This window comes from Gobio gobio (genome assembly GCF_949357685.1).
Source record: "Gobio gobio genome assembly, chromosome: 21".
Classification (NCBI taxonomy): domain Eukaryota; kingdom Metazoa; phylum Chordata; class Actinopteri; order Cypriniformes; family Gobionidae; genus Gobio; species Gobio gobio.
Window position 1 is genome coordinate 29377269 of NC_137117.1, and position 13726 is coordinate 29390994.

General features: G+C 38.0%; 1 protein-coding gene across 1 annotated transcript; it reads left to right on the forward strand.

Annotated features, from left to right (window-relative positions):
• The first annotated feature begins 839 nt into the window (after window positions 1-839).
• On the forward strand, window positions 840-13468 carry dnmt3bb.2 (DNA (cytosine-5-)-methyltransferase 3 beta, duplicate b.2). The gene is made up of 22 exons (XM_079801837.1): window positions 840-1005; window positions 1097-2601; window positions 2802-2949; window positions 3057-3230; window positions 3325-3437; window positions 3516-3575; window positions 5021-5164; window positions 5266-5373; window positions 6774-6915; window positions 7033-7320; window positions 7413-7457; window positions 7537-7616; window positions 10574-10686; window positions 11160-11343; window positions 11446-11530; window positions 11636-11781; window positions 11898-11988; window positions 12134-12282; window positions 12460-12545; window positions 12651-12720; window positions 12808-12929; window positions 13024-13468. Exons 1-22 carry the CDS (start codon window positions 906-908, stop codon window positions 13178-13180), a joined length of 4110 nt encoding a protein of 1369 aa, XP_079657963.1. The 5' UTR covers window positions 840-905; the 3' UTR covers window positions 13181-13468.
• Window positions 13469-13726: the final 258 nt, after the last annotated feature.

Genomic DNA, 13726 nt, shown 5'->3' on the forward strand with positions numbered 1-13726 from the left:
CTGTGAGAACTTCCTGCACAGAAGAAACTTTTTTTTCCCCGGTTGTTTGTCCTTTCGAACTGATTTTTTGTTGTTGTTGGGTTGAATGAACAAAACCACTTTGTGGTTAGCAGATACATTATAAACTTTACTTTCAACTCTGGACACTCACAAATGTCATTACCTTAGTGTTGTAAATTAGTTATTACATACTTAATACTGTCTTTATGCTTGTATCAGTGTTAGGGTGCTGTAAACAATTCTATCATCAAAGTTTTCAAATGAATTCATTTCAATATCTCCACAGGATATGGAAAAATGGTGGTCAATGTAAAGAATGGAGATGAGAAACGCAACCTCAGTGAGCTGTTAGACTGGCTCAATGACACGCTGCAAGCCACTTTCAGTCAAGTGGAGCACACATGCTCAGGTATTTTTGTTTCCTGGTTAATTAAAACATTTTCTTTGGATATACCAGCTATGTTGACACTGACTGCTAGTTGCAGAGTTGGTTTTGAAGTTTATTTTCACTAACACGCTTTAATTGTGTATTTTTCCAGGTGCTGCTTTTTGTCAGTTGATGGACATCATTCATCCTGGATCTATCGACATAAATAAAGTGAAGTTTACAGCAAAAGAAAACCCAGAAGTCTTTAATAATTTCAATCTGCTACAGGAGGCTTTCAACAAAGCACAAATCAAGAAAGTGAGTTTTTGTGAACTTGGAAAAAACACTGAACTATTCGATGCAATTCAATTAGACTTAAGTTCACGGTTTTCTTTTTTAGTTACTGATATGCAGTTATCAGAATGCACATTTTTGTCAACCAATGCTTCCCCCCCCCATTTTATAGGAACTGGAACTGAAATTGTTGGTGAATGGAGACACCCTGAAAACATTAGATTTGCTTACATGGTTCAAAGATATGTATGATCACAATTTTGCAAAGCAGAGGTATAACCCTCAAGAGGGTTTTGTTGAAGAGGAAGAAGTGTCATTGAGATCAAGCAGAGAGTTTGGAATGTGTAAGTGTTTACTTTTTTGAGTTTTTATTATTGATATTATGACCTTTGTAATTTATGTCTCTCAACCCAACCCCCCTTTTTTTATTGATAGCTAAGAAGGAAGTACATTCTTCAACACTCTACAGTCCTGTAGTAACAAAGTGTCTAAACCAGAAAATGCTAAATAATAAGAAGGTGCCACATGAGACTTTCTCCTGGATGCATTTCATCAGAAAGTATTGCCCATCTACCTCAACTGATGCTGGATCAAACTGTACCAATAGCAAGTACAGTCTAGTATTAAGCAAGAAATACTGGGAAGATATTACAACCTTCTGCAGTCAGACCCCATACTGCCTTTATTTATACCATGCCGTGGAGCTTGATGATGAGAGAGAGGCTAGTGTGGTCCTGTTGGGCTTTTTTGACAAAGCTACTGGGGAAAACAAGATCAGACTGCTTGATGTTCTTCATCCAAAGGAAGAGACTGCTGATGCCATCTGTACCAGCATCGTGGAGATGCTGAAGAAGTTCAGAATACCTCTAGTGAACATGGCAATATTTTATTCAAACTTCCCAGATCATGAACATCTTCTCTCTGGTCTAAAGCTGCTGAAACCTGAGATTGTATCTTTATGTGGACTTACAGATATGACAGGACAAGCGTGTCAGAGTGGTGTCATGAAAATGGAGTTTTCTGACCGGATTCTGAATCTCATCACAGAAATCTACAAACACTTTCCATCTTTCCCAGCTGCTCTACAAAATGTGCTTGAAGATGTTGAGGGGTCAAACGTCAATAGTCTCCTTATGTCTCAATGTTCTCTCTTCTGGAGAATAATCCAAAAAATGACTTTGGCTTGGTCAGACCTTGAGAAATACTTTGGATCTCTGGAGACGGATGAAAAGGCAATCGGTCATCTTCTTGCTGATCCCAAAATGCGACTCAACGCCCTCTTTCTTAGCCATGCTTTGCAGCCGCTTTGTGATTTTCAGGAGAGTTTTGACCAAGGTGTCAGCGTCACACAGCTGCTCCAAGATGCTTCTCAATTAGTGAGATGTTACACAGCGAGTTTCCTCAGACCAAAAGCAGCAGAGTTTTTTCTTAGGAGAGGAAAGACCTCGCTTGTACAGGACGCAGTGGGACATTTACCTAGAGGAGAGGTTCAAGTTGGCAAACTGGCTGCTGATTTTCTCCTGCAATGCTCTGCGGAGTTGTCTGACTACTTGGAGATATTCCACCGTTCCATCATCTCCTTCTACACGACTGTTACTGTTCATATTGTTGAACGTTTACCCTTCCCAGACTCCACCCTGAGAAACTTGTCATTGGTGTTGAGTCCAGGAAAAAAGCTTGAGGTGACCGGCAAAGTCGTCCAAGATTTAGGTGTCTGTTTTGGGGTTTGCTCAAGCCCTGAGAATGTCAGCTTGCTCACTGATGAGTTTTTGGAGTACCAGTTCATTGATGAGGGTGACGCACACCCAGCTGACCAGTCAGTGGAGCAGTACTGGAAGACCGAGCTGAGGATTATGGGAAGGACATCTAGTTTTGGGAAATTAATTGTTGGCTTGTTAGCCCTGCCCAAAACATTGAAAAAAGAGATCATTTTTGAACAGGTGAGATATCATTTCTCCAACCACTTTTAATATACAGAGAGTTTATGAAAATTACTTTAGAGACCCATGATGATATTTAAAGCATCTAGACCACTTTACCTCCATAGCACCATTTAAAGCACCCTAGCATCATGACAATGGGTTTTACTCAAGCAGACATCTAAAGGTTTGGTTTGTATGTGTTGTTGTCTGTATCCTAGATGATTCAGCAAACGGACAGTTTCACTGAGTGGAAAATGGAGGACTGTGAGGAGAAAGACATGGCTGAGGATGATGTCACAGACAGCAGCTCCTATAAAAGCGCTCCATCACATCTCAGCCCAGAGACTCAAGGGAGCATCACATCTGGTAATGAGACGTGTAATGGCTACAAGGCTAAAGAAATCTTTGAACAAACAAATCGAAAATACATTTTTAAGAAGCATCACACTCTAACAAATGCTTTTGATTTTCAGATGTCATTGACTTAACGGAAATGGATGACATTGTGCCAATTGAAGTGGAGGACATTTTGCCAATTGAAGTGGATGACATTTTGCCAATTGATGTGGAGGACATTGCACCAATGGAAGTGGATGATATTGTACCAATCTCTTCTGACTCAGACACAGAAAGCCAAAATAACACAGGTTTCAAACTCTATTCAGATATACCAGCTAGTGGAATTTTATCCTTTGTACAGTTCTGTAACATCGAAACTTGTTTTGCCCTTTTTTCCCCCAGGGGATCATCCATATATCTCTGTAGTCTTAGATGATGATGATGATGATGATGAAATCACTGATGATGACGACGATTACAACGGTGATGCTGATGATGTCATATGGAATTATGAGGTAAATATCTGCTTTATTATTATTTTTTTAAAGTTCAGTTATGGATATCTTGATTGAATGCTTTCCTTTTTCTGCCAGAAAAGAAAAGAAAATGTATCTTCAACACAAAACAATGAGAAAACGGACATTCCATACCAGGTAACTTACATTATTAGTAGGGGTGTAACGGTTCGTGTATTCGTACCGAACGGTTCACGGGGTGAGTTCCAAATGGAATCAGTATTCCCTATTTGATCATCCCTATGTGAGCAGGACACACGTGTACCGTATGTAGCAGTTTGGAATGCACTTGGCAAAGGGAGCGGCGTAAATTCCTCATTATCTTCAGCTGGGATGTTCCGGTGACAACGCAGCACAGTGTCCGTCAGCAGATCAGGGTTGCCAGATATTCACAACAAAACCCGCCCAATCGCTACTCAAAACTAGCCCAAAACAAGCCCAGTCTCATTTCAGTGGGGTTTTTTTGGTAAAAATCTCTTATGGGGGGTAAAATATATGTCTTTTTGGCAGGGTTTCCTGCTGAAATACGCATTCCCGGTGCTAAATATCACACAATTGGGGTCGCTTCAACCTGCGGACATGTATGAACTTGGCAACACTGCAGCAGATGTCGCAGTTTTATCTGCATCATTTTCTTTTTTTTAGCCTAACTGTTGCAAATAAAAATAAACATTTTTTATTTTAAAATGTTTATAAAAATATGCTTTGTAATACTGTATATAAAAAGTAATATAACTCTTAAAAATATGAATTGTATATTTATTTATGCTGGCGCTGCATTGTCACGGGAACATCCCAGCTGAAGATAATGAGGAAATTACGCCGCTCCCTTTGCCAAGTGCATTCCAAACTGCTACATACGGCACACGCGTGTCCTGCTCACATAGGGATGATCAAATAGGGAATACTGATTCCCGTGTCCTGCTCACATAGGGATGATCAAATAGGGAATACTGATTCCCGTGTCCTGCTCACATAGGGATGATCAAATAGGGAATACTGATTCCCGTGTCCTGCTCACATAGGGATGATCAAATAGGGAATACTGATTCCATTTGGAACTCACCCCGTGAACCGTTCGGTACGAATACGCGAACCGTTACACCCCTAATTATTAGGTATTAAAAAAACATTATTTATTGCTTCTGTCTATCCAAGTTAAAGCTGAAGTTTACTCACCCTCAAGTCGTTCCAAACTTGTATGAATTTCTTTCTTCTGCTGAACATAAAGGAAGATATTTGAAAGAATGCATGTAACCAAGCAGATCTCGGCAGCCATTGACTACCACAGAGGGGAAATAAATACTATGGTAGTCAATGGCTGCCGAGATCTGCTTGGTTACATGCATTCTTTCAAATATCTTCCTTTATGTTCAGCAGAAGAAAGCATTCATACAGGTTTGGAACAATTTGAGGGTGAGTCAATGATGGCAGAATTTTCATTTTTGGGTGAACTATCCCTTTAAGTTTCTGTGCCCTTAACTATTTCTTTAAAATGGAACGGGAAAGTATTTGAACATGAAAAAAAAAAAAAGTAAGGTTTCAGACTCTCCATTTAACGACTGCTTTGTATCTCTCTTTAGGATGGTTACACAGTCGGTGAGATGGTTTGGGGGCCGATTGCGGGCTTTGGTCTTTGGCCTGGACTAGTTCAGAGCTGGGACAGCAAGAGGCCTTGTGGCTCCATACGGAAAGTCATTTTCTTTGGGAACAGGATTATGTCAGAGGTACAAAAATGATTATGCAGAGTCTTGCGTTTTTGCAATGACAAAAATAAGGTTAATGTATATATATTTATATATATATATCCTTTTTTGGTCTATTGCAGATCCAAGCTGAAGATCTCCTGCCCTTCTTTTCATTTGCTAAGTGCTTCTGTTCTAATTCCTTCGCTACAGTAAAGGCGTATAAAGATGCAATCTTCAATTCTCTGCAGGTAAGGCATTTTGCTAATATCATACATGAAAATCCCTCACCTTTCGGTGAAATTCGCCGTTTTGAAACCAAAATAGGTGACCTACGTGAATTGTGTAGATTCGATGAGAAAACATTTTTGGGGGGGAGGGGGTTCATATTCAGTGAACTGCGAAGAGGTGCACATGCCAGAAGGGAGCGCGAGATTCGGTGAACTGCGATTCAGTGAACTGTATAATATAAGCGCGAGTCTGGAGAAACAGGCGTAACGTTACATTTATTCATTCTCAGTGTTGAGCAACGTAGCCTGCATGTGTTACGTTATTGTGTTAATAATAACTAAAGTACCCAATTATGTTACATATTTATTTTGTATGAAAACTAGCGTGTTAGTTACTTCTGGATAAGTGCTGCGCGAGCTGTCTCACTAACACAGATGCGCACGCACACAGATATAAGATAATTGTAAAATGAAAATTGATGGACTAAGTAAATTTTGTTCTTGCTTGTGTTTTTTTTCTGTCAAAATGTCAGAAAGCATTTTGTATTATCCATCCGTGTTTTTAAAATTAGTTAAATGACGGACGTTTTACTGTTAACACAGCCCTCATTACATGTCGGATTCGTCTAAATTATACTTGATATTCTTTTTAGAAGAAGTGATTCGTTTAGCTATTATTGGACTCCTGTCTATTCATTGTCAACTGTTTTCTATAAATATGTTTGTACTGGCTAACATTTATTCAGCTAATACGTGTCCTGTTTAAAATGTAGGCCTACAATGTTCAAATGCAAAGATGCACATCACAAATAGAAGCCCTTTTCCCTGTGGTATTTAGTATCATATTAGGATATTGGAATAATAAATTAAGTAGCCTATCTTAAATGTACACACAATGTTCCTTTGTTTTTGTTTTTTACTGTTTCCTAGGGGTTTCTTAATTTTAGACTAGTTGACCAGCACACATTATATGCAACCTCTCCCCAGGTTGGCAAAAAAAGCATCTCAAAATGCATCAGATTGATGCTTTAAAATATGGAATATTTAAAATTTTCTTCTGGGGGAGCATGCCCACGGACCCCCCTAGAGGGGTAATATCCTTCTCACCTTTTTCACACCTGACCCGTTTTCATGCCTGTAATATTGTTATTAGTGCTCTATGGTCCATGTACCAGCATGCAATTTAGTCTGGAAAAACAGTTTTGGGAAGCTACGCCTGATGTCCTAAATGTCACTGATAATATTTGTAACTATAATATAATGTTAATGTTTTATTTAATAATGTTTGCACTTTGTAACACATTTGTTTGAAATTCCTCTTGGTAATGCTAGTGGCACAGAAATTGCACTTATCCTTTAAGGGTTTAAAAAACTTTAAAACGTCTTTGCCTCTCATTGTATGATTTGTCATGTGTCTCTAGGTGGCGTCCAGGCGCAGTAGAATGTTTTTTTCTCCTGAGACGGACTCTACAGATGAGCTGCTTAGAGTTATGTTGAACTGGGCTTTTGGTGGCTTTGAACCATTGGGCACAGATGGACTTCGACCTCAATCAGAATACAATGGTATGCAGCAGATAAGCACTGAAGAAACTCTTTGACCTCTACTGTATTTCATTGCATAGACTTTAGTATCATATGCTGCATTAATTTGCTGTATTTATATCTTTCGTTCTTCCTTAGACAAGATTGATATGCCTCAATCAGTGAACGGGAACATGGGCAACCACAAAGACCATGCAGGAAAGTTATTTAAATTAACTGTGTCTCTAAATAAACTCCCTGAATCTCTGGACCTGCAAGATGGCTCATTAGACCTTGGGACGACAGATGCTTACAGAAAGCGCATTAATCAGAGATCCTTGCAAAATGTGAAGACCCGTAGAAAACAAAAACATGCACATCGGAATAAGAATCAAAATATTAAACCAAACATTCAGATTGAGTCCAGACAGAACAGCCAAACAAGACGTATGTACACAATTTATATTTATCATTGCTATTAAAATTGTTATAAGCAAGACAAATCCCATGTAACCTGGTGTTTATTGAAATGTTTTCAGGTCAAATGGTGCATGAATTTCTGAAAAACAAGAGAAAAATTGAAGGTGAGAAACCCTTTCCTAGACATTGCAATAACTGTTAATTAGTGAAGTTTATCCTAATTTGACTTCTCTTCCTTCTCAGAGTTCTGCTTATCATGTGGGAGTAAATTCATCGAAATCATCCACCCACTCTTCGAAGGAAGGCTGTGTTCGAACTGCAGGGTACTATATTTATAGTTACATGACATGAAATAGTTGTACAAAGAGTAGTGATCGACCGATATTGATTTTTTTTTTTTAGAACCAATACCGATAACTTGTTTTTATGTGCCCGATAACCGATATACAGAACCGATATTTATTTACTGTTATTCTTCTGTTTTTGACACGATTACAACACCACTGAACTGAACAAACCATTTTATTTATAACAATCACTCCCTCCTTGCATAGAAAACAAAATAAATCTTATTTATACACCAATAAATAGAGGGGTCTGAAAGTGCAAAAAATGAACAAAGTGCACTGGTATTTTTTTGTTGTTTTAGATTTTTACCCCATGCTCACATTCATTTGGCATTCTTTGCAAACTGCCAGCCCTGGGAATCCTCCTTTCAGTCATCTTAAAAAAAGTGTTGCAAATTTGTTGTCTTTCATGTTAATTTGAATCTTCATGTTACAAAAATAATTTTATTTATAAAAAGCATCAGCAGCAACACTAATGTTAACTATAAGCAAAATAAATGTAGAATGTGTAATGTTTTCAAATGGAGAAAATTAATTAAAGACAGGAGTCATATCAACTTTACAGAAATTTAATACTTAATTTTAAACTACAGTTTTAGTAGATTTATAAACGGTTTAATAGGTTAAAGAGTGAAGAATAATTCGCTGGATAATGTTAAATAACTGAATAATATTCTCTGGAATATTGGAATATAACAAACAAAACATCGTATTTTATGGCATTTCTCAAATGGTATGTTAAATTATATCAGAATTATTAATGTTTTTGTCGTTCTAGAATCTAGATTATGAAATATCTGCTAACTAGGGATGGGCATTTTTTTCAATTTCTCATTTCGATCATCGATAGGTCTCAAAAACGAGTACTCGAGTACTCGGGGGCGGGGCATGTGCAGGGGGCGGGGCATGTCCGTCATTGAGATAATGAAAACTGTTATGAAAATGGTTGTTGACAAATACAAACGTGACATGAAAACGGGTATATGAAAACATGAACATATAAAACAAAAAATAACTGCTAGATTATGATGCATAAATGTCTTTGAAAAAGAAACATCTTTATGAAATGACCGTCTCAAATAACTAAGTCAGTAATATCGAGCATTGCCTTTGAGCTGAAACTGAAATAACACCACCCTGCAGAGCTTGCTAGCTGGTTAATAAACTCAACCAAACGCACCATATATCAATATTAATATGAAGATTATTATGAACCTATTACGACATAAATCAACACAAAAGGACGTGAATGCGCACGTGAACTTCAGCGTGCTAGATTTTATAGGCTATGGTTTGAAACGGAACATTTTGAATGCGCTCTTCCCTTAACAACGCTGATACACGGACAACGAAAGCACACAGAAACAACATTTTATTAAAATCCTGTTCTCATTATAATGTTTTGACAGATTGACTCTGCACATCATGCACTTAATTGTATTATTCATGATCGAAGTGTTTACAGACATCACTGCGCGTTTTCAAACTCATAACGAAAAACAACTTTAAATAAACTAGGTCTACTGTTAAAAAATACGAGGACAGTATAGCACTGCTGCATTACTAATATCAATGATTCTGAGAAAGAAATAGCCTATCTGAAAAGAATATGACTGTCTCTAAACCATCATGTCGAGCATGAAATGCGTTTGAGCTGAAACTGAAGAGAATGAACAACAGCCGGTATAACGGCAGCGCTTTGCTAGTTTATTAAGCTCAACCAAACGCTTCTTATATTAGATTAATCAGATAGACAACATAAAAGTAATCTTACAACGTGCATCTGCAGAAAAGGACGCGAATGCGCACATGAACTTCACGCGCTAGTCTGAGTGTTCTCGCTTGTTTCTCTGTAGATTTCCTTTAACAGCTGATACACGGGAAACTAAGCACAGATCATTTACAGCATCATCGTGTTCTCATTATAATGCTATGTAGGCTATGACAGATTGGCGCTGCACATCTTACAATAACCATTCAATGATCACAGTGATTCCAGACATCACTGCAGTGCACGCCTCAGTTTCACTTTATTTCCCCGCGCTCTGGAGGCGTGCTGTATAACGCTAACCAATCAGACCTCCGGTACCGCGCAAAACGACGCAATAACCAATAAAAAAGAGATAAATATTTTTTTTTTCAGGGTGATCATCGTTCTCATGATCGATGATCGCTGTCACGTTCGAGTACTCGATTACTCGACCACTGTTGCCCATCCCTACTACTAACAAACTGATGTTTATCTATGCATTTACACAGAACTACTCAAACTGCGGACGTTCGTGGAGATAATAAATAATTAATATCCATAGAGTTGTTTACTTCGATGTTTATTAGCGAATTAATGGTTAAGTAAATGTTTATATAATTAATTATGGTGTTTTAAACAAGTGAATCTTGTTAAAGTTATATGCGGTGGCCGTGGTGCATTTCCTGAGCATCAACCTGCTGCGTGAACGGCAAAATACACACAAAGATGCATCTGTATTTGGACCGGACTTGACAGATTATTTTACGTGACTCGGTGAGCTTGTCTCTAAGAGAAACGAGCTCACGGAGGCATGTCAAATCCTGAATTAGCTAGATTTCAGGCATTTATGTAACATCTTATTTGTGTATTAATGACCTATGTTAAGTAAAGTTTACTAATTACAGCAAAGCAGACAAGTATACTTTACCTGAGCACACCGTTGTCTCGTCTCGCCTCAGATGCGCTGGAATGGCGATCCTGCGCACAATTCTCAAAATGCCCACAAGATGGCGCCGTTTATCGGTAAATCCGATATTACAAAACCGATATCCGATTATGGTAAAATGCTTAAATATCGGGGAAAATATCGGTAAATCGATATATCGGTCGATCACTAACAAAGAGTTTCACTAGTTGTAGCTGAATGATTTCAATGGTGTGTCTGTTTGTTTGTCACATGTAGTATAATTTCACGGAGACGCTGTACCGTTATGATGAAGATGGCTATCAGTCGTACTGCACCGTGTGCTGTTCTGGCATGGAGGTCATTCTGTGCGGCCATGACAGCTGTTGTCGGTGAGTGTGTTATTGGTGACTCAAAATATAGACCTCAGTCATGTTACTGTCATTTTTCACAGGTATGAAAACAAGGCTAATTTTCATCCATGTGAAATTCAATATGGCATCTACCCTAATTAAAATCATTTGCGCATATTAGTTTCTGAACATTGTAAATGCTTTGATTTGTCTCAGAAAAGACAGCAGTAAATATTTATCAAATAAATATGTTTAAGTAATATGTTCCCATCTAGTGATTGTATAATCATTGCAGATTTTTCTGTTTGAAGCAGATAACATTTTATTCTTACCTTTCTATGCATTTTAAATAATACATAATACAAGAAGTTGGTTTCTCTCATTTGTGGTTTTGGTAGTGAATCAAACTGTATTTAAATAGAGTAATGCCAACTAGAAGTATCTTCTCTAGTGTCCTTACATTTTTAAACCCCAATTTGTATAGTTGAATTTGGTCTCTTCTCTTTCTCTAGCTCCTACTGTGTGGACTGTCTGGATATCCTAGTGGGTGAGGGGACATTTGACCGGCTGAAAAATGTGGACCCGTGGACCTGTTACCTGTGTGCACCTGAGAGCAGCTCCGGAGCCTTGAAGCCCAGGCATGACTGGAGCATCCGTGTGCAGGAATTCTTTGCCAACAACAGTGCCATGGAGTTTGTTAGTGCTTGTTTCATAAAGTTCATCATCTTTTAAAAATACTTGACGATCTTTCTGATTTGTATTTGTGTTGGTTTGACTTCTGACATTTGTCCTCCTCAGGAGCCCCATCGTGTTTACCCATCAATCCCTGCTAACCTGAGACGTCCAATCAGAGTCCTTTCCTTATTTGATGGTATAGCCACAGGTAACTTCTCAACTTCCTGGACCAGTTGTAGTTTAATACACGTGTGTTACAGTCTGTTCTTGTACTGGTCATGTGGTTCATTTAAATGCATTTTTTGTGTTTCAGGATACCTCGTTCTGAGGGATCTTGGCTTCAAAGTGGAAAAATATGTGGCCTCAGAAATTGATGAAGAGTCTATTACCATCTCCATGGTCAACCATGATGGAAAAATCACTCATGTGGATGATGTTAAAAACATCACGAAAGAGCATGTACGGTTGCAAAATAAGTTTTTCATCGTCTTGTTTGTTTTCAGTCTTTAAATGTACAAATGCACTGAGATTGAAGAAGAATCTGGTCATCAAGTTTATTCTCTTTCATTGTTCAGCTTGAGAAATGGGGCCCGTTTGATCTTCTCATCGGTGGGAGTCCTTGTAATGACTTGTCCATTGTCAATCCTGCCCGGAAAGGCTTGTTTGGTAAGAAAAAAGTCTGGATTCTGACTAACTATAACACATGGTTCACACCTCAAATTTAAGGTTTTGTTGAACATGCTGCTGCTGAGTGGACTCAGCATCTGGTCTCATAATATAACAAATCTGTGATCCTCTTCACTTTTTGCAGAGGGCACTGGACGCCTCTTTTTCGAATTTTATCGGCTTTTGAATGTTATGAAGCCAAAGGAGGATGACCCACAGCCGTTCTTCTGGCTGTTTGAGAACGTGGTGTTCATGGAAACCAAGGTTAAAGCTGACATCTGCCGCTTTCTAGAAGTGAGTGTGATTCTGTTGTGTTGGATAGAGGTTTGATAAAGACTCAGCATTGTAAATTCAAAAATCTCTTATGTTCTGGCTGTAAGGCTTTTCTCAGAGTAAAAACTGCTGAATTTCCAATTTTAAAAGATTTTTTACTAGTCACATAGTGTAATAAGTGTTTTGGTGTGCTTTTAGTGTAACCCTGTGCTTGTTGATGCTGTGAAAGTGAGTCCAGCTCACAGAGCAAGATACTTCTGGGGGAACATACCTGGCATGAACAGGTGAGTCTGTTATATTCATATGACTATCTCACTTACTTAAGACTTTTTCCTTGGTAAATATGTATGTAATGATATTCATTAAGTGTTTTATTCTGTTTTGACCAGACCAATCATAGCATCTCAGAAAGATAAACTTCGTCTTCAAGAATGTCTGGAGGCCGGCCGCACTGCAAAGGTTTGTCATGAGTTTCTAGCCATAAATATGCAGTACATGGTTATTGTAGTGATGAGCTGTGACATCTATAATGTACTTAATTTGCAGTATGACAAAGTTCGCACTATCACTACACGGCCAAACTCACTGAAGCAGGGCACCAATGATGCGCATTTCCCCATCACCATGAATGGAAAAGATGACAATATATGGATCACAGAATTGGAGAAGTATGTTAAACTTCTACTCCTTTAGCTATAAATAAAAATGTATGCACAAATATGTATTTTATTTATGCTCACTGTCACACTTGCACTTTGACAGAATATTTGGATTTCCGAAGCATTACACGGATGTCAAAAACATGGGGCGTATCCAGAGGCAGAAAGTGCTGGGGAAGTCCTGGAGTGTCCCTGTCATAAGACATCTTTTAGCGCCACTAAAGGATTACTTTGCTTGTGATGAGGTCCCCTTGAAATGAACAGAAGTTTTAAATGATCATCTTAATCTTTTTCTGTCAGTGTGGAAAGACTCAGGGACATGAGTTTGTTGCTTTTAATAGTTTTACCTTTTTTTTTAACTAAAAATGTTATGACTGAAGAATTGTATGGAATAATGGATGCTGGGAAACTAAAGAAAGTTGATTTCTATTGAATGATGCATTAAATCACAGGTCACTTTTTTAAAATGTGTAATCACGTTAAGCTACAAATTGATTGGCAAATTTGATGTGGGATTGAGCAAAATTAATAAACCTAGTAAATGTGTTAAGTGTTTGTCTCTATTTATGTTATCAAATAAATAAAAAGTTACATAACGGTAATTCACCACAGGGCATCTTTGCCCCCACATTTTAAGAAATGTCATTTTTATACTGATAATTGAAATAACCACAGGTTTAATATTTTATAGAAGATGCATTTACTAAAATGAGTAGTTATTATTTAGATATTAACTGTTTTCATATTATTCTGAGTAAAAGTCTCACGAGTTTGTACCCGTTACCAAATGAAACGAGAAACAAAAC